At 54.1% G+C, this 20810-nt stretch overlaps 1 protein-coding gene across 4 annotated transcripts in view; it reads left to right on the plus strand.

The window, feature by feature from the left end:
• The window catches only part of Arhgef10l (Rho guanine nucleotide exchange factor 10 like), a 103320-nt gene that overhangs the window by 53506 nt on the left and 29004 nt on the right, over nucleotides 1–20810 (plus strand). For all 4 annotated transcript variants that reach the window (XM_032895291.1, XM_032895286.1, XM_032895300.1 and 1 more), the window contains 5 exons: nucleotides 329–456; nucleotides 1875–1975; nucleotides 12197–12318; nucleotides 17630–17716; nucleotides 20281–20504. In XM_032895291.1, coding sequence (XP_032751182.1) covers nucleotides 329–456; nucleotides 1875–1975; nucleotides 12197–12318; nucleotides 17630–17716; nucleotides 20281–20504 — 662 coding nt within the window. The remainder of the gene's footprint in view (nucleotides 1–328; nucleotides 457–1874; nucleotides 1976–12196; nucleotides 12319–17629; nucleotides 17717–20280; nucleotides 20505–20810) is intronic.

Consider the following 20810-nt stretch of genomic DNA (forward strand, 5'->3'; position numbering starts at 1 on the left):
GCTGTGACCCCCTGACCCTCTCAGAAAGCTTTGCCTATATCTGGCTTTATGCACTAGTTGGAAGTCTTACAGTTCTTCCCTGGCCTCTGCCCCAGCTTCAGAGTGTCCTCTCAGGTGTCCCTCTGAGAGGAAGCAGCAGCTGGGTGGGGCCCTCACCCAGGGCTGGGAAGTCCTGTGTGTATAGATGGGATCCCCTTTCCTGTGGCTAAATGAACAGGTGTGTTGAAGGCTTTATCCCATGTGCCCCAGGTACCGTCGCTGTGTTAGGTCTCCTGTGGTTTTTCGGGAGCCAGGAGACTGTGGTGACCCCTTCTCTCCCCAACACTAGAATCTGAACATGACCGTGGCCCAAGACTGGTGCCTGGCCCTCCAGAGGCTCATGCGAGTGAAGGAGGAGGAAATCCACTCGGCCAACAAGTGCCGTCTGCGGCTCCTGCTGCCCGGGAAGCCTGACAAGTGAGGGGGCACGGGGGGAGGGGCTGCTGCCAGTGAGGGGTTCGGTGGGAGAGAGACAGAGACAGAGACAGACACACACACAGAGTGTGTATGTGTGTCTGGGACCTCCTGCTTTCTGTAACCGCTGTGGTAAGAGGTGGTACACACCCACTGTGGGCCATGCCCAGGAGAGCACCTAGCACATAGTAGGTACTTAGGAATGAGGGTGTGAATGAAGGGACGTCTTGCTGACATCTGGGTTAGCTTGGTTTTCTCTTGTCAGACTTACTTAGCCTACTACGTCATACCCTCTTTCCTCACCTCAGCCTGTGACTTCCCAGGTCTTCATAGATTGACCCGGTCACCCCTTTCAGGTCCTCTGCTCACAAGATTCATCACAGGAGCTGGGGCACCCTCTCTGTGTGGAGAGGTGGTCTTAAGGCAGCTGCAGACCAGCCCAGCAGGCAGGCAGACTAAGGACAAGGCTGTCTCAGTTCTGTAGGCTGTGCCCGAGTATCCTCAGGTCACAAACAAGGAAGTGAGGCCAGGGGCCAGGGGCCAGACTCAGGACCCCTGGGCTTTGCTTGTGAACCTCTCTGCAGGAGGTGGGGTCTCAGCAGTGGGAGTCGGAAATGCTCACTGCTCAGATGCTCAGGCCTGGGCCTCTGGAGTCCGGGAAGAGGTTCAGGAAGAGAGCGGGGTCCTGATGTTTGAATGTGGGAGGCTGCAGCTTGAGCTTCAGAAGTTGCCCTCTCGTCTGCTGTCTCCTCTCTTGTGCCTTATTCTCCAGGGCACCTAGAGACTGAGAGACAGTGTGCCCTGCCCACTTCCAGGGGGTGGGCTTACTCACAGGATGCTAAAGGGGCCGCTGCTGCTCTGAGGTGATGTCCAATCTTCTCTATCTCTCCCTTCCTCCATCCATCCCATCCCTACCCTTCCATCCTCCCTCTCTACCTCTTTCTCTTTCCTCCCACCCTCCTTCCTTCCTTTCCTTCTCTCCTTTCTTCCCTCCCACTCTCCCACTTTCCTGCTCTCCGTCCTTCCTGTCCTGTCTTTTCCTTTCTGCACGTGTGTCCACTCTGCATTCATCTCCTGAGCAAGTGCCTACCGGCCGCTGGGGAGAGACAGTATGAAGTCCTTTCTGGAGGCCAGCGAAATGCTGGCAGTTGGTGGTGCCAGGGTCTTAGCTGCCCATAAAGCCAGAGGTGTTGGGGGTCTGGGACTGGGCTGCCAAGAATGGCTTAGCTCCTCCGGTCAGGTGCCCGAAGCCCATCACAGAGGGCAGAGGGCCATCTCCCCAAGGGGGTGGAGTTTGCCAGGCCAGGGGCCTCCCTCCATGTCCAGGAGCACGGTTTGAAAAAGAGCTGAGGCCTTCCAAGGCCTTCGGTGGAGCTGAGCTGCTATACCAGGCATACCATTGGGTCCTGCCTCTCCCACAGGTCCGGCCGGCCCATCAGCTTCATGGTGGTCTTCATCACACCAAATCCCCTGAGCAAGATCTCCTGGGTCAACAGGTTACACTTGGCGAAGATCGGACTAAGTGAGTACAGGGTGGGGGCAGAGCCAGGGCAGGGTGGGGAGAGAGGCCGGGGGTATGAGCATGAGCATGAGGTGGTCAGTGAGCAGGGTGAGTCCCAGTGGGAGGGAGGCAGTGCTGTGCAGAAACAAACCCGGTTCTCAACCTCGGACCATGCCTTCCCTCTCTAAGCCTTGGTTTCCTTGTCCCTGGGTTATTGGGATTTGACACAAAGTGAATTAGCTGCCAAGGAGAGGTGATTCCTGCCTGCCTGCTAACCAGCCGTGTGTGGGGGCACCCGCTGGAGGAACCCTAACCACCACTGACGGATTTCTCAGTATGGTGAAGTAGATAAATATCAGGCTGGATGCTTGCAAAAGTCCCACATCATCTTTGTTTATAAGTTCCCTGAGGTAGGTCTATTGAGAGCTTTAAAAAGAAAATCACTGAGGTCCCAGGCCCAGAGAGGTGCAGTAACTTTTCTGAAATCTCACAGCAGGAAGGGTTAGATGTAGGATTCAGACACCAGGCATTGTGCTTCCAGGGCCCAGGCCACCTCACTTGCCTCTGTCACATCCCCGCCGTATTAACACGCACAGGGTCGTAACGATTTTACGTTTGTTTTATGGCTTAGTGTCCTGGGCAGTCAGGACTGTATGGTGAGGTCTAGCTGAGACTGGGAGCATCTTTGTTTACCTTGACTGTGTGTGTGTGATCTTTTGATAGGTGAGTTAATTTTTAATGTTTATTTTATGTATGGGTGATTTGTCTGCATGTGTATCTGCTCCACACACACGCAGTACCTGAAGGGGCCGGAAGAGGGCATCACATCTCTTGGAACTGGAGGTACAGATAGTTGTGAGCCACCATGTGGGTGCTGGGAATCGAACCTGGGTCCTCTGGACAAGCAGGGGGTGCTCTTAACCACTGAGCCATCTGCAGCTCCTCCAGTAGGTTCAAAAAACATTTCTGGATCAGGAGTCAGGCCTCTGTCAGTGGCTTTCATTCATTAAAACCCCTTTTCATTTGCCTTGTATAGCAGTGTGTGTGTGTGTGTGTGTGTGTGTGTGTGTGTGTGTGTGTGTGAGCATGGGCATGTATGCATTCATGTGTGTGTGCACAGGTGTGTATACATGTATGTGTATGCATGTGTGTGTATGCATATGTATGCATGCGTGCCAGTGCGTGTGCATGTATGTGTGAGCGAGCATGCGTATGTGGGTGTGTATATGTGTGCATGCATGTGTGTGAGTGTGTGTATGTATGTGTGTATGTGAGCGTGTACATGCTTATGTGTGTGAGCGTGTGCATGCATGTGTGTATGTGTATATACTCAGGTAAAGGCCAGAGCACAGGTGTTCCCCAGGCACCATCCACTTTAAAAGACAAGACTGCGTGTGTGTCTGCATAGATGTCTGTGTACCACTTGCATGACTTGTGCTTTCGTGGGCTAGAAGAGAATACGCGGAATACAACTCCTGGAAATGGAGTTGTAGATGGTTGTGAGCCATCTTGTGAGTGCTGGGAACTGAACCTGGGTCCTCTGGAAGAGCAGTCAGTGCTCTAACCACTGAGCCTCTTCACCAGCTCCCCATGTTTGTTCTAGGGGTAGGGGTTCTACTGAGGTAAGCTGGGTGGCCAGCAAGCCCCAAAGGTCTATCCTTCTGTTCAATAATGATGCAATTATAAACATAGGTGACTGTCCCCAGCTTGGTTTGTTTGTTTTCCTACATAGCCTTGTCTGTCCTGGAACTCACTCTGTAGACCAGACTGGTCTTGGACTCACAGAGATCCTCCTGCCTCTGCTTCTCCCATCCCCTGGTAATTTTAGACATAATTTTAGACAAAGCTCAGAAGGCTCTCTGCTCTTGAGGAACTTAAGTTTGGGATGGACACATGGACATTAAGTGGAGTGGTGGACTGGGAAGGGGGTGAAGTGGGTCATGTGGCTGCCACGGAGATGGAGGGCTGGCTGTGCCAGGGAGAAGCCATGGGGAGATCTGGGCCAAGTGATTCAGGCGTGGCAGCCACAAGTGTATAAGTCCTGGGGCAGCAGCAGTGGGTGGTTCACAGTGGCCAGAGCATGATGTGTATGTGTATGCGTGTGTGTGCGTGTGTGTGTGTGAGAGAGAGGGTGTGTGTGCATGTGTGGGTGCACGCATGTCTGTGGGTGTGTGAGCATGTGTACTTGCACATGTGTGTGAGTGTGTGGGTGTAAATGTGTATGCATGCATGACTCTGTGTGTGTGTGTGTGTGTGCTCACGTGTGCACGAGCATGTGTGCGCCCGTTCTCTGAAGGTATTCCCTGGAACATGGGGAGCCTGTGACATCACAGTTGGTTTTCATCCACGTGAGGCACTCTGCTGCTGTGCACAGGGCCCTGGAGGAGGGGGTGGGGGTGGGGGGTGAGGGTGGGGGAGCAAGCACAGAGCTGGAGGATGGGGAGGGTGTGTGGCTCTGCAGGAGCTGGGATCACAGGTGTCTGCTTGGCCAGTGCCCAGGGCCCTGTGTCTAGGGCTGGTGTTGCCAGACCTGAGCTCCTCTGTTGCTGGGAGGCTGCAGAGGACGGAGATTCTGGCCCTTGGAAGGGCTAAGGCGGTGCCTCTTCTGGGCCTGGGGGCAGGCACGTGCTGTCTTCCCTATTTTATCTTCAAGGTGGGCCAATGCTAAAACTCAATGTAAGCCGGCTCTGCCTCCCTGAACCCCTGCCTCCTGCCCCCTCTTTCCCCTCCCCCTTGCTCCTACCTTCCTGCTGCTGCCTCCTTCCCCTTTACCCCTTTACTCCTTCTCCCCACCCCTCCCCTTCCCCTCCCCAACCCTCCCCGCCCCTGTCTTACCTCCCTTCTTCCCTCCCTCCTCCCCTGCCCCCTGCCTTCTGCTCTTCTCCCCCTGTTCCCTGCCCCTCCCCCACCCTCCCCTGCCCTCTGCACCCCTGATCCTTCCCCGTCCCCCTGCACCCTGGGCTGCTTCCCTATCCCTCATGTCCCCCTCCTCCATCTTCCCCTCCCCTTGCCTCCCTCCTTGTCTTCCTTTTTGTTTCCTTTCTCTTCCTCACCCCCCCCCCACTTCCTTCCTTCTGTCCGAATGGAGCTAGGGTGGCATGCGGAGCTTTGCCTGACTAACACCCTCAGTTCTCCTTTTCCTCCTGTTTGAGGCGGGGCCTCCCTGAGCTGAATTTACTCTGTCACCCAGAAGGCTGTCACCAGTCCTTCCACATTGGCGCCCCAGGTACCTGGGATCACAGCGGGGCTCCCAGGCTGGCTGTTCAGGCAGCTTCCCAGTAGAACCTGGATGCTCTGTGGAGCTGAGCCCTTGCTGCTGGGCCTGGTGAACTGGTGAACGTCTTATCTCCACAGAGTCACTTCAGCAGTCTTCATAGGAGAGTCGTTTGAAATTATATGTGAATTCCAAGTCCCCTAGGACTTGAATAATTTGTTCTTTTCATTTGGCTGCTTTTGTTTCTCATCTGTAGTGTCATGTGTGTGAGTGTGTGTGCACATGTGTGTATGCATGTGTGTACATGTGCACGCATGTGCACACATGTGTACATGTGTGTATGTATGCATGTGTATACAGGTGTATGTGCATGTGTGTACATGTGTGTGCATGTGTGTATGCATGTATTGTGTGTGTCTGTGCATGCGTGTATCTGTGTATGCGTGTGTGCATGTATGTATGTACATGTATGTATGTGTATGCATGCATGTGTGTACATGTGCATGCATGCGTGTTTATGTCTAGGTCTATGCATATGTGTATGTGTGTATATGTATGCCTATGTGTATACATGTGTATATGTCTGCATATATGTATGTGTGCATGTGTGTATATTTGTGTATGTGTGTACATGCACATGTGTGTATGTATGTGTATGTATGTGTGCACACATATGTGTGTTGGTGTGTGTGTGTGTGTGTGTGTGTGTGTGTGTGTGTGTGATGTGCAAGGAGCAGGACCATGTTAAAGATGTGTCAGTCCTTTATCATATTTAATTTTCTTCCTCATCAGTGAGGCAGGATGGCCATCCCCCAAAGACTGAAAGAGGAGACGGACAGGAGAGCTTTGGTCTAGAAGTGGTTTCCTAACCAACACTGGCATTGCCCTGTGGTCCTAGGAAGGGCAGACCTCCTTCCTGAGCCCCAGTTTCCCCCTCGGTGACCAGACTGGTTCTTTAAGGGCCCTTGCTAATTGTAACAGGGTCTCAGGTGCACTGGAAGGTGCAGCAGGGGACTGGGGCAGGCCTTATGCCATGCGACCTGGAGCCAGAAGACACCGTTTGGTTCCTAGTTCCAAGGCTTCTGAGCCACTTTGCCCTGTCAGAGAGTAGGCACCATGCAGGTGCTTCAGGCCCCAGGGTTCTGGTGAGAGATGGGGTGTGGGTGTGGGAGGCAGCCCTGCACTGGGGAGTTAGAGCCTCCCATGGCGGAGCAGAGCCGAGCCAGACTCTTCCCAGCCGTCACAGCTGCTAGCCTCTATACATAGAGGTTATGGGTTCACACAGAGGGCTCCAGAGAAGGAAGGGAAGGTTGGGGCTCTCCCAGTTCTGCTTCCTACCCTCCCTCCCTGTTCTTAAGGCTCTGCTCCCCTGACCCTCATACTTCCAGGCCTCAGAACCTCTCTGGCTGACAGCTCTCCAGAGAGGGTCTGGGTGTGGCAGGCCCTTGTCACACCCCCGCTTGCAGGAGTATCAGAGGCTTCAGGCAGGAGGCTGCATGCAACCTGGGTGCCTCCCTGCCTCACATCCCCGGTGTAGTCTTCAGCCCTCTCTGTCTTCACAGCTACGGTCATCTGCAACCTTAGCCCCAGGAAGCCTCTGACTGGGTCCTAGATCTCAGTCTCATTAACTCTGCAAACCTTCCAGTGCTAGGATCCCCTAAGCCAACGGGTCCCCGGGCCCTGGGGTTATGAGGGCCAGGGGAGCAGAGTCTTGAGAACTGGGGTGTAGCAAAACTCTGAGAGCCCCGACCTTCTGAATACTGTGACCCTTCAGTACAGTTCCTCATGTTGTAGTGACTGCTCCACCCCAACCATAAAATTATGGTTGCTACTTGATAACTATAATTTTGCCACTGTTATGAATCATAATATAAATACCTTCTTTCTGTTGGCCTAAGGTGACCCTTGTGAGAAGGTCATTTGCTCCCCCAAAGGGGTTGAGACCCACAGGTTGAGAACCACTGCCCTAAGCTTTTTCTGGATGTGCTGGCCCTCTTCTCTGGGAAGGGGTACAAGGCTCTACACCCTAGCTGGAAAGTTATGACCTTCAGCTGGCTTCCATAGCTTTAAGCAACTCAGGGTGGGGTGTTTCATGGAAAGGGCGCTTGGCCTGGTGACCGACTATCACTGGTAGCATTTCCTTGCACCAGGCTGTCTGATAAGGTCTTGAAAACAGCCGTGGTTCTGGGAATTTTGAGAACAGTGGTCAGTGATGGTGAAGACCGCAACCTCAGCCTCTCTCCACAGTGTTAAGGGGAAGGAGAGAGATAAAAAAAAATGGCCACCATTTCTGCAGGGCCTGGTATATCCTAGAGCTCGTTTATAGTCTTTCTAGGCTCCCCAACAACTCCAAATGATTGGAATTCTGTCCCCTGTTCTCTCGACGCGGCAACAGGCTCCCTGTCATAAGATGTTTTGAAGACTGGAGTAGGCGGTACCTGGGGTAGGCGGTGCCTGGAGTAGGCGGTGCCTAGGGTGCTTCCAGCGGATTGGAGGAGATGGGTTCTAGGCTGGGAGTGAGAGAGGCGGGAGGGCTTCCCTCCTATGACGCTATGGCTCTTGAGACCCATAAGCATTGACAAACACGGCCCTAAATAAGCTTCTGCTTAGTGTCAGTTGAAATCACCTCTGTGCCTTTGGTGCCTCTCCTGAATGTCACCTACCCCAAGTGGACTTTCCGCGTTCAGTGGCCACAGCCTCCTCATCTGGTCTCAGCTGCTCTGGTCTTGTGACAGGGACAATGGCAGTGGCAGATGGGGAGCCGCAGCTCCATTTTCTTTTAGCGTTCCCAGTTGCGCACAAGAAAGTCACCATCTGGAGGGAGAAGGTCAGATCGTTAAAGATATATATGGCATGAATTGTCAGAGCCTGATAGGCTGTGGGTGCGCAGGGGAAGGGAGAGAGGATCTGGGGGGCGGGCGGTGTAGAGGAGGAGGCTGTGCGTTCTCTTATCTGGCTGTCAGGTGGGTGAGCGCCACAGGTCTCCGGCCTGACTTGGAGGGTCTGCCTGACTGAGTGTTCCCTGAGGGCAGGGACAGTATCTTAAATTGGCTTTTGTTTATTTACCTCTGGGCCTTAACTGAGAAGGCAGCAGGGCAGCCTACCTCCCACCGTGGCCTGCCTGCGCATACTGTGCTACAGGTCCATGGCTTACTTTACTGTGTTTCCCCGATCGGGATGGGGGGGCATTTTGTTCTGCGCATGTGCGGAAGTTGTGCTTTGCCTGCCGAGTCTCTCACATGCTGACTTTGTCTCTTTTCTGTGGGCAGGACTAGGGTTTATGGGACAGTTTCTAGGACCCAGAGTGTGAAGGGCCACTTCTGGGCCTATTAGGAAATGCCCATCAGTGCTGAGTGCTTGGCAGGGATGGGAGCCATCACCGGTCAGCCTTTGGTATTAAAGGAAGCGTCTCGCTTCTCCAGCGTTGTCACCTGTGGGCTTCACTCCAGCCTCTGTAGCCCAGCTGGCGTTTGGGCTGGGCCTCTTCTAGGAGTAGTTCTTCCTTACACATGCTAGCCTTTCTCTTTGGCCTCTCATAAAAGCAAATCACATTGCCCGGGCATTTTAGATACCAATGCAAAATGGGCTCTGAGAGAAAGGTTATGTTCAGGTTGCCCTCGGTCATTGGCGTGGATCTGTAGTATGGCTGCCACGGTGTAAGTGGTTGTTATGGATAGATAGCTTTGGCCTCCACAGACCATCAGCATGGTAGAGAACCTCCTGCCTCCACACCCATGCACACAGAAATGGAGAAGCCCGTGGAGGAGAAGAGCCAACCCTGTTCCTTCAGTTATGATGGGTTGTGCCTTATAAGCTCATCTGAAGGGAAAACTGCATTTAACCCCTTACCTCCCCACATCACAGCTTAGCCCAGCCGACCTTTGGTATGCCTGTGTCATTTCCATCAGCCCAGGGTCGAAATGTGTGCGTAATCAAGTGTGTGTAGGTTGTGGAATGCGTGTCCTAGCATGCCAGATGGCCCAGGTGCCATCTTTAGTAATTCAGACAAACCAAGTATGGATGTGTGGACCCATGCATACGTACATGCACTCGTGAAAATGCATACACAGGTGGGGGTTGGGAAATGTGTCAAGGTCCAAAAAGGCAACCTCCAGAAATGACTGGTGTGGTGATCTGGGTGACCTGGAGCTGGCTGTCGTGCATCCTGAGAGATCGCGCCACCTAGTGCCAGTTCAGGGAAAGATCAACGCTCAGTATCCAAGGCCGGTCTCAGCTTTCCCACCCTTGCAAAGTGGATGGACATAAATTGAGTCGCTCCAACCTGGAGACACTTGCAGTAATGAGGGATGTGACAACTCTAATGGGCTGGAACTCTGTTGATAAGGGAGGACCGGCGTGTGGTTAGGCGAGGCTTTTAGGAGAGGAACCCGCTGCAGAATGGCTCGAGTAGCTGGGCAGCGTTCCACGTAACGGGACACCAAGAGCTGCGCGCTGAAATGGCTGACAATTATGGAGCCTGGTGACCAGAAGATACAGCTGGGAGGGAGGGGTGGCTCTTGTAGCTCTTCCAAAAGAGTCTGGGCCTTACTCCAAGCAGACCAGGACGCCACTGGTGTTTTCAAACAGGAGCAAATGAGGTTCTGTGGATTTGTTACAGACTAGCCCTGGAGGTTGGGAAGGGTGCCTTCCTGTTTGCCATCAAGGAGGAGTGTGGGACTGAGGGAGGCTGGTGTCCCAACAGTTGATGACCTCCTTATGACCCCAGAGTTGTAGGCGCCCTGCAGGTGGGCGTCTTCGGCCTAGAGCATTGCTATGTTGATAGGATTCAGCCTGGCCTTGTCAGAGAAGGCGTGGCCTGTTGGAGTAGGCGTGGCCTGTTGGAGTAGGCACGGCCTGTTGGAGGAGGCATGGTCTTATTGGAGGAGGTGTGGCCTGTTGGAGGAGGCGTGGCCTTATTGGAGCAGGTGTAGCCTTATGTTCTTGCAGGTTTAGTGTGAAGAACTTGCTTCCAGGAGCCTAGTAGCCCAAAGTCTCTCTGCGGGTGCTGCCTCATGCCACAGTCAGGACCTACCTAGTTTTGTTTCCCAATCCCAGTGTTACTTCTATGGTGATGAGCGCTCTACCCACATTTTATTACTGTGAATGCTGGCCAGGTGGACCCACAGCCCCTTTCTCATTGCTGCAACAGGAACACGGAGGGAAGTTTTGTTTTTGTTTTTTTAAATGTTGTTGGATTGTAGCTTGAGGGGTGCATTCCACCATGGAAGGGAAGAAAGGAGGCAGGGCCTTGAGGCAGCTGGTCACATCACATCTGCAGCCAGGAAGCCGAGAGAGATGGATGCAGGCACTTCGCTCACTGTCTCCTTTCTGTTCAGTCCAGGACCCCAGCCTAGGGGATGGTGTCGCCCACATTCAGGGTGGGTCTTCCCTTCTCGGTTAACCCAGGCTAGAAATTCCCTCACAAACATGCCAGGAGGTTTGTCTCCATGGTGATTCTAGAGACTGCTAGGTTGTAATCAGTGTTAACCATCACACCTTTCTGCTTGCTGATACTGGGCGTGCATGTGCACACACACACACACACACCCTGCACACACACACACACACACACACACAAACACACACACAATATGGCAGTAGCCTTGTCACACTGGGTGGCTGTTGTGATCTGGTATATAAGAAAGGAAGGCCCCTTAGTAGGCAGAATTTCTGGGCTGGCATTAGTTTCTTTGCTCCCCGTTCCTCTCATCATTAAAGTATTAATATTTCTATTGTGAATGGGTGTTTGTCTGCGTGTAATTTCCGTTTATGTTTGTGCCTGGTTCCGATCCCTTGGGACAGTCGTGAGCCACCGTGTGGGTCCCGGGAGTCAAACCTGGGTCTTCCGGAAGAGCAGCCAGTGCCCTCAGACCCAGCCATCTCTCCGCTCCAGCCTCCTCTTATTCATTCTCTGAGCCCATGTGTTCTGACCTCTTAGTCCGTGCCGGACGCTGCTGCAGGGTTAGAGGTGAATGACGTATCCCAGACCCCGGCTTACAGCTTACAACTGAGGGACCTGTGGTAACAGCCACAACTAGATCTGTAGCTGACAAGGATTCAGGTGGGCATGAGTCACCAAGGGGCACAGGACAGGCACTCAGAGGAGATGCCATAGCCAGGGTGGACAGGAAGGGCTCGTCAGAGGAGGCTGACTTCGAGCAGACCACCTCCTCGCCATCTGCTGCTATAGATCCGCCTCTCACTTCTTCAGTCATAGGCGTCTGACTCAGTTCTTGAAAACAGGGACCTTCGCCTATCCCTTAGCAAAGCACAGGATGAAGGAAGGCCACATTCTGCTCAGCAGACAGGTCTCACACGGTCCAGCCCAGACCTGGAACTTGCCGTGGAGCTGAGGGTAGTCTTGAACTTACGAGGCTCCTGCCTCCGTTTCTGAGGGCTGGACTACGGGCGTGTGCATCACACCTGATTCATTTCATGCCGGGGATAGAACCCAGGAACTCTTGTATGCCAGGCAAATGTTCTATCAATGGAGCCACATACCCAGCCTTATAATATCATCCCCCACCCCGCTCATGGCTAGACCGAATGACCGTCGAGCCCCTAAGGTCTGTCTGTCTTTCCCTGCTGTCACCTGGGTTGCAAGTACTCACTCTCACAGCATTCACAGGGGTGCTGATTTGAACTCGGTTCTTATGCTTGCACAGCAAGTACTAAGACCCATCGACTACTCCCCAGACCAGCCACCCTTTCCTTGGCAAAGGAATTGAGGCTCAGGGGGTTGGAGTGTCTGCACAGGTGGATCTGTGGTAGGGTCAGGCCGCGACTCTGCCCTCAGGGTTCCCAGATCCCCGACCGACCGTGGTCCCTAGCCCGAGGTTCGTAGCCTGATGCTCTCACCCTCATCTCAGTCCAACAGGCATGTGGGGCGAGAGTCTGATCAGAGGAGTGAAGTCACCAAGAGGCCTGGCCTGCTGGGGTCCGTGGTGACCCCCAGGGCTGAGGGCCCGTTGCTGTGGCTGGGGCTCACACCCTAACTAGTTTCATATACCCCCTTCCTCTCGCTGCAGGGGAGGAGAACCAGCCGGGATGGCTGTGTCCTGATGAGGACAAGAAAAGCAAAGCCCCATTCTGGTGCCCCATCCTGGCCTGCTGCGTCCCTGCCTTTTCCTCCCGGACCCTCAGCCTGCAGGTGAGTGGACCCGTCACGGGGTTGCTGTGGAGGCCCTGCCTAGCCTGGGAGAGCCAGTGTCTAGGTAGTGTCGTACCTGCAAAGTCTCACTCAGCGTCTCAGTCCAGCGGACAGACTTGGGGGCCAAGCCATTCATTCTTGTTCTGCGAGCTACCTTTCCTACCAAAAGAAAGGTCTGTGTGAGTGACCAGCATGGGTCACGGGGTGGAAAATTCTATTATTTTGTGATAGTGAATTCTAGCAGCCTCATCTGTTGAAGGCTTGACTCCGGACTGTGCCCGAGATGATGCCACCAGGCCAGTGCTGGCTTTGGCGGGACTCTCTCCTCATCCCAGGATGCCTTGTGGCGTTCATACCCTCACTTGCCCACGGCATCCTTCTGGTATTTAGCCACACTTCCTGTAATAGTGGTTAGAACAGCCTTTCACAGGAGAAGCCCAGCCAGGTCTTCGGAAATGACAGTCAGTGAAGGGGTTGGTTTAACCTGATTACAGTCTCCATGGTATTAACCACCAGGAAGCTCGCCCCCACATCCGTCACTTGTCCCTTATGTCCTGGCAGAGCCCGCCCCTCCATCTGGAGCAACTGTTGTCTATCCTCTCCCAAGCAGATGAGGACCCTGAGCTCTGGGACGGGCGAGCGAGCGTGGGACCCAGCACAGATAAATAGTCCCAGGAGCCGTGCGGGCTGGGCTGTAGACTGGGGCTCTAAGAGCTGAATGAGCGCCCTTGCGATGTAAGTTCATCGTCCATTCCTTTGTTCATCTGTCCGTTCGCAGGTCATCCCTGAGCACCTACTGTATACTAGAACTGGGGGTGCAGTGGTGACCAGGACATACGAGGTTCCCGCCTCATACGGCCTTTAGTCTAGTGGACAAAGACAGGCGGGACCTCAGCACACCGAAGGGAATATAAACAATATTAAAGCAGAGACACAGTAGGCATGGAAATGGGGGCTACATGGTTAGGGAGGCCCCTTGAGGAGGTGGCATTAAACAGAGATCCACATCGCAAGAAGACACAGACCCCCAGAGGACCCTGGGGACCCACGTTCTAAGTGGTCAAATCAATACGGAGCAGACAAATCAAAAGGGTCAGGCAGGGAAATAGGACTGAACTCGGCTTCGTCGTCTCTTAAAGGAGCCATCTTCTAGTCCTGTTATGGTGGCCGTTAACTTTTGATGTGAGTTCTGGAGAGGACATTGAGACTATTTCTCTGGGCGATGAGGCTAGCCCCTGGGTGAGGGAGACTGTGACAGACTTGCAGTGTTTCATTCTTGAAGCCCCAATGGACCCAAGGCAGGCAGTGGTGTCATCAAGGCAGCTTGATTTGAATACATGGATGGGGGCTCTGTGGGTAGAAGAGGCCAGGACAGACAATCGAGGCTTGGAGCCCAGTGCAGGGGCCTGCCGGAGGCTGGGTCAACCTGGGACCTGGAGGCCAGGGCTGGAAGCAGAGAAAAGTTAGTCTCTCTCTTATGCTGCTGAGCGAGCCTCACCCAGAGTCTCCCAAGGAATACCTAAAACTTATCTAATTCATTTTTTGAGATACATTCACTTTTATTTTAAGTGTACATGTGTGCCCCCATATGCATGCATGCAGTACCCACAGTGACCAGAAGAGGGCACCAGATCCCATGGAACTGGAGTTGCAGATGGTTGTGAGCTGCCCTGTGCATGCTGTGAATCAAACCCAGTTCCTCTGCAAGAGCAGTCAGTGTTCTTAACTGATCTGCTGAGCCATCTCTCCAGTCTCCCTTGTAATAGTTAAAAGAAAAGGTTTTCCTGGAGTGTATGGACTGTATGTTAAAGGGAAATAATGAAAGAGTGGGGTTACCTTTGGGCCTTGGTGTGGAAGCCAGTGTCCATGGATTGTCTGGGTCTATCCTGCGCTACTTACTCAAGGGTGGCCCTGGGGTGCGATGGCCTCTGCAGCGGGGCCCAGGTACACATGTCAGAGAGGGATGACGGAGTCCCCAAGCGGCCTTCTGTCTCCTCTGCCATCCAGAACCTGGGAAGGTAAATGAGGGCCCGTGTGTCTCCTCACTTGGAACTACTAGGGCTCCAGAACACGTGGGCTGGCAGAGTGCTCAGCCCCACTCAGTCATTCCAAGGAGCCCCACGTCAGCCGAGAGAGCCATGCATGAATATCTGTGGGTAATGGGCCTGAAGGAGGGGGTTCCTGGGAACCCGCCAGAGCCTGTCTTGCCGTATTTCCTGGGCTGTTCTCACTCAGCCCTGCCCGCCTCCTACCTAGCCCAGACAGCTGTGCCCCATCAGCTCCGTGCCAGCAGCCGGATGAATTAGAGCGGAGACTGCCAGCCTTGTCCAATTACTGAGGGAACAGATGTGTATGCGGGCGCTACCCGGGCTTCTCTCCCACTCCCTCGGGCTCTCAGGTGGCCACAGGAGCGGGCAGGCAGCCCGTTTCTTCCCCGAGGAGGCTGGAGTTGGGCAAGGGAGTTGCTGGCCCCACCTCTTTCCTGGGCAGACTGTGAAGTGTGCATTGAATTCTCTTCTTGCTGGTGGTTGAGGCTCAATGCTCTCCTTGGAGCGGGCAGCTGTGCCCATGCTGGGCCATGCCAGACCCATTGGAAAAGGACAAAGACTGGGAGCCTTCCTGCCGGACTTGTCCCCCAGCCTGGAATGCCCCAGTGGTGTGACACTGGAAAGCTGTCCGCTCCAGGCTCAGTAAGATACCCTGTCTCCAAAAAGAAGGTGAACGGTAGTTGAGGATGACACCCAATGTCGACAGAGTTGACCTCTGACCTTCAAACCCCTGTGCATACACATGCACATGCATATATGTGCACACTCGACAGAGTTGTGTCCGGTGCATTCAGGGCGAACATTCGGCAGGTCCCCTGGGAGTTCCCAAAGGCTGGACCTCTGGCAAGTCTGAGGGTTCTTTTTGGGCTCTTGACTCCATTCTAAAGTAGGGGGCCTGTCCCTGGAGGGGCAGCGGGAATTCAGGGGAGGACATGCCACAAACCAGGTTTGTCTGAAGGCCCGCCTGGCCATAGGTTTGGGAGCGTCAAGTGTGTGCATTTTGAGATGCTTTGATTTTTAATCAAATTACGTTGTTTATTTATTTACTTGTGGAGGCTTGTCACGGTATACATTTGGACATCCATTTTATCGTTCCCCCATGTGGGTTTAGGGCTTTGAACTTAGGTCGTTGGGCTTGGTGGCAAGCCCCTTTGCCCGCTAAGCCATCTCTCAGGCTCTCTGAGATGCTCAAGGCTTGAATGCCTTGTGGCCCTGGGGTTGTAGCCTGGCCCCACAGAGGGTATTCAGCCAGATAGCTTAGTCCTCAGCTTCCCAGTTCAGAAGCCTCTGTTCCGATGGCCACCAGCCTTCACTAGCCACAACGGGTAATAGTTTTTCTATGGCTATAACAAAATACCTGAGGCTGGATACAAAATACCTGAGGTTGGATACTGTAAGAAGAAGAGAGGTTTATTTGACTCACTGTTTTGGAAGCTGGACATCTCAAGTTCAGACAGTCCCAATCCTTTCCCTGGTAAGATCTCAGGGTGATGACATTATTATGATGGGACCAGTCACATGTGGAGACCAGTATCTGGTGAGAAATAGAAGTCAGGGTTCAGGGTCAGGCTGGTTCACTTGGTAACGAGTCACTCTCAAGGGAGTTAACCGGGGTCCCGTGAGAACTGCATTCATCTCTTCCTGGGACGTTGTACCCTCAACCTAATCACCTCCACCTCTTAGAGGTCTCACCCATTAACACCGCTACCCTGGGGACCAGGCTCCTAGCACGCAGGCCTCTGGAAAACACACTCGGACTGTAGCTGCTGATTTGCTGGCTGTGTAGTTGGTCAGTTGTGGTTCATATAAAGTTCTGAAGAATTCTACGCAGGCCTTGAGAGCCTCCCGGCTGCTGGGTGCCGGCTGGGCATCCAGGCCTGTGCTCCATGCTGTCTAGCTGCCCTCTTCAGGCCCTAAGGCCATCCCAGCCAGATGTCAGGGCCCCACTTACAGTCAGGGAGCTGATGTGGAAGTGGGGTTGGAGCCAAGGCCAGCTTCATGCAAAGTCTGCCCCCTTTCTCCAGCTAGTACCCTGCCTCTCTCTCGTGCACCTGGCCCCCCAGAAGCTGGCTTCCTGTCACGAGCAAGTCTGAGGGACACTTGTCCCTTAAGGAAGTCTGTCCTTGTCACTACCACCTCAGACCCATTTCTGTCAATCACCTAGCCCACGGGCATTGTCATGGAGATGCCCGAGTCTGGGCTGTGACGTCGCCGTCAGCCAGCGCTGGCATGGTAGCAAAGGTTCTGGTGGCTTCTTGCTCAGCATGTGGGCCAGGTGGGAAAAAGTGGGACACCATAGGGCTGAGGCCGCTGCCCTGGGACTTCCAAGTAGAGAGTTCTAGTCCTGCCTCCGTCCTTAACATGCTGTGACCTTAAGCCATCCCTGTCGCCTCTCTGAGCTTCAGTCTGACTGCTACATGAGGAGGGTGTCTGAGGTAACTTCTGGCCCTCTTGCCCAGGACAGGACGGTTAGGAGTTTTGGTAGAACGCTCCAGCAGAGCGGGACTGGTTGGCTCTTCACCAGCAGAGGGCAGCACCTGCCTGGGAAAAGGCTCAGGGTCTGTCTCTGTGTCCCTTGGCACAGCACCTTCCGTCCTGCCCCACTGCCCGCCCTCGCTGTACTGTCCAGAGAGCCAGGCTTTCTGGGAAACAAGGCTCTGAGAGGCCGCCCGGCAGGACGGAATATGAGCAGCCAGCGGCGAACAGTGATAGGTGACTGCCGACCCACTTCCGGTTTCCACAGGTTCCCTACGCAAGCCGCCCAGTGCCCCTGAGCCAGTGGGTCCTTCTGTAGACAGAGACTGATGCAGAGCGCCCACATCTCATTTCCACTTCCCACAGCTTTCTGGAGCCTCGCGGGAGGCCCCTGGGGGGGGGTGCAGGAGCAAGCACTGACCTCCTCTGTGACCTAGGGCTGCCCGGGCCCTCTGTGGACTTTGTCTCATCCATCTTCAAAATAAATGGCTTGGATGCGGGAGGCGGAGGGACGGGGCTTAGGGGCCCTCAACAAGCCTTACCTGGGAGCTGCCTGGTTCCAGAGCCTGGGTAGATCCAGAGCACCCGGCAGGCCCTTTCTGGACAGAAGGTTCTAGAAGGACAGTGATCAGTATGAAGCACAGAGAGCCGCGTGTGGCCCGTGTCCCTTCTTTGACCCTGTCCTCAGGATTCTCGTTTGGGGGCCAATGGGCTCAGGAGTCTTTCAAATGTTTGTTGTTTTGGCAACCTTACCGGTTAACCCAACTGTACCGTCTCTGTCTCCACAGCTTGGGGGCCTGGTCCACAGTCCTGTGAACTCTCCTCTGCTGGGCTTCTCGGCTGTCAGCACTTCCCTTCCACAGGGCTACCTTTGGGTAAGCAGTGCCATTTGCACAGAGCTCGGGTGGTGGTGGTGGTGGTGGTGGTGGTGGTGGTGGTGGTGATGGTGGTGGTGTTTGGTCTTCAGGATGGGGACAGAGAAGGTGACACCCAGGAAGGCTTCTGAGAAGGCCTCCCATCCCTGTCTACCAAAGGCTTTCTAGGAACCTTGGGGCTTGGAGGTGGGGGGTAGGGCCTCATCCAGGTTAATGGAACTTGGGGAGAGTGAGGCTTTTGCAATTGACCAGCCCTCCTGGAGATAGATAACTGGAGGCTGTGCAAAGGCCCGGGGCACAGAAGGCTGGGGTCACAGGAGGCCAGGGTCACAGGGGATTGGGGTCACAGGAGGTCAGGGTCACAGGTGGTCTGGGTCACAGGAGGCCGGGGTCACAGAAGGCCTGGATCACAGAAGGCTGGGGTCACAGGAGGCCGGGGTCATAGGAAGCCAGGGTCACAGAAGGCCAGGGTCATAGGAGGCTGGGGTCACAGAAGGCTAGGGCCATAGGAGGCCAGGGTAACAGGAGGTTGGGGTCACAAGAGGTCAGGGTCACAGGTGGCCTAGGTCACAGGAGGTCGAGGTCACAGAAGGCCTGGGTCATAAGAGGCCAGGATCACAGAAGGCCGGAGTCACAGAAGGCTGGGGTCACAGGGATCCAGGGTCACAGGAGGTTGGGGTCACAGGAGGTTGGGGTCACAGGTGGCCTAGGTCACAGGAGGGCGAGGTCACAGAAGGCCTGGGTCATAAGAGACCAGGATCACAGAAGGCCGGAGTCACAGAAGGCTGGGGTCACAGGGATCCAGGGTCACAGGAGGCTGGGGTCACAGGAGGCCGGGGTCACAGGAGGTCTGGGTCATAGGAGACTGGGTCACAGGAGGCCAGGGTCACAGGATTGGGTCACAGGAGGCCCGGGTCACAGGAGGCTTGGTCACAGGGCTGGGTCCCTGGCCTCACCGTGGCCCAGGCATCAGCACTATTACTCATTTCACGTGGAGCCTCTACTCGCCTTCTCCATTTCTGCGGTTCTCGGCAAAGCCCTGACTTTTGGCCCTGTGCTCCTTGGGTTGCTGCCTGTCCTCTTGTCCAAGGTTCTGGCTTCATAGTCCCTGGCCATGCTCCAAGACACGCTCCTTCCCCGTCTCTGTGCATTTGTGCCTTGGCTTACCTTCAGACTGTAGTACAAATATTGATTGTTTTCCCTCACTGTTTCCCGGTTATCATCTCGTATCTTATGTCTCTATTCATCTATGCACGCATGCATCCACTTACCCTGCCCATCCTTCATCTGTTCATTCATCCACCCACCTATGCATCCATCTACCCGTCCATCCACCCACCCACCCATCCATCCATCCATCCACTCACCCGTCCATCTGTCCATCCATCCACCCACCCATCCATCCATCCACCCACCCATCCATCATCCATCCATCCATCCATCCATCCATCCCATCCCCTCATCCATCCCCTCATTTATCCATCCATCCACCTATGTGTCCATCTACCCATCCATCTATCAGTCTACCCAACTGTCCATCCATCCACCTATGCGTCCATCTACCCATCCATCTATCAGTCTACCCAACTGTCCATCCATCCACCTATGCGTCCATCTACCCACCCACCCATCCATCCATCCATTCTTCCTTCCTTCCTTCCACACATCCACAGCCCAACCATCACTTACCCATCTAGTGGCCCACGCATGCATAGCGCACCGATCCATTCACTTGACAGGTGTATATTGGGTGCATTCCATGAACTTGACACAAAAGCGAAACTGAGCAAGACAGAGGCCATTTTCAAGAGGCCAGGGGCTCACTGGCTATTGCTTGGGAGGCCTCTACAGGGGAAGCTGGAGAGCTATGTGGGTGCTGCAGCCACTTTACAGTAGTACCTGTTGCTTGACTGCCTTTGGCCGGGAAGCTAATTTGTTTCCTTGTAGCTGGGAGCACGTGACCATTGTTGAGTGTAGGGTGTGTGTGGAGAGAAAAGAGGGAGTTTCCATCACCATCCCCGAGAGCTGTGTGTTTGTGTGTGTGTATGTGTATCTGTGTGTATGTGTATCTGTGTGTATGTATATTTTTGTATAGGTGTGTTGTGTGTGTATTCCTCAGAACTGTGTTTTGTGTGTGTGTCTATGTGTGTATATGTGTATCTGTGTGTCTATGTGCATATGTGTATGAGTATGTTTCTATGTATGTATGTGTGTCTGTGTATATGTGTATGTATTTGTCTGTGTGTTTGTGTACATGTGTGTATCTGTGTATGTGTCTCTGTGTGTGTTTGTGTGTGTGCCTGTATCTGTGTGTATATATGTTTGTGTATGTATGTGTATATGTGTTTGTGTGTATCTCTGTGTGTGTCTGTATTTGTGAATCTATGTCAGGGTGTGGTCCCTGGGAAGGGATGCTCTATTTGCTACCAGACAGGTTTTCCTGGCCTCTGTATCTGTGTATCTGTCTGTGTGTCTGTGTGTCTGTATATATGCGTCTGTGTCACCGTGTGGGAAGGGATGCTCTGTTTGCCAGCCTGACAGCTTCTCCTGGCCTCTGCTCCTAGGTTGGCGGTGGGCAGGAGGGTGCTGGCGGCCAGGTAGAAATCTTCTCCCTGAATCGGCCTTCGCCGCGCACCGTCAAGTCCTTCCCACTGTCGGCCCCTGTGCTCTGCATAGAGTACATTCCGGATCCAGAGGAGGAGGCTGAGGGTGCAGAGGAGAGCCGGGCCACCACCGATCCCTCAGTGACAGTGCACCCCACTGTCTGCCTCGGATTACAGGATGGCAGGTGAGGATAAACAGAGATGGCTTGTGCTGTCAGGCGGATGGCTGCAGGAAGTCCCTCTGTGGACGGCTAACCAAAGCATCCTTCCCCAGATCAGTGTCACCAGGAGGATGGGGACCTGAGACAGCCAATGTGGGAGTCTAAGTATCAGGAGTGGCTTATGTCATTGCTGACACCCCTCCCCCCAGACCTCTGGCACCACCTCCTGGCCGTGCATCCTTAGACACACCATGTTAAGTCAGGCTCTTGTCTGAGGGGAAGCTCAGGACCCCTGCAGCCTCTCCCTGTCTCCTGTGGGCAGTGAGGCTT

The sequence above is a fragment of the Rattus rattus genome, chromosome 1, assembly GCF_011064425.1.
Source record: "Rattus rattus isolate New Zealand chromosome 1, Rrattus_CSIRO_v1, whole genome shotgun sequence".
Taxonomy (NCBI): domain Eukaryota; kingdom Metazoa; phylum Chordata; class Mammalia; order Rodentia; family Muridae; genus Rattus; species Rattus rattus.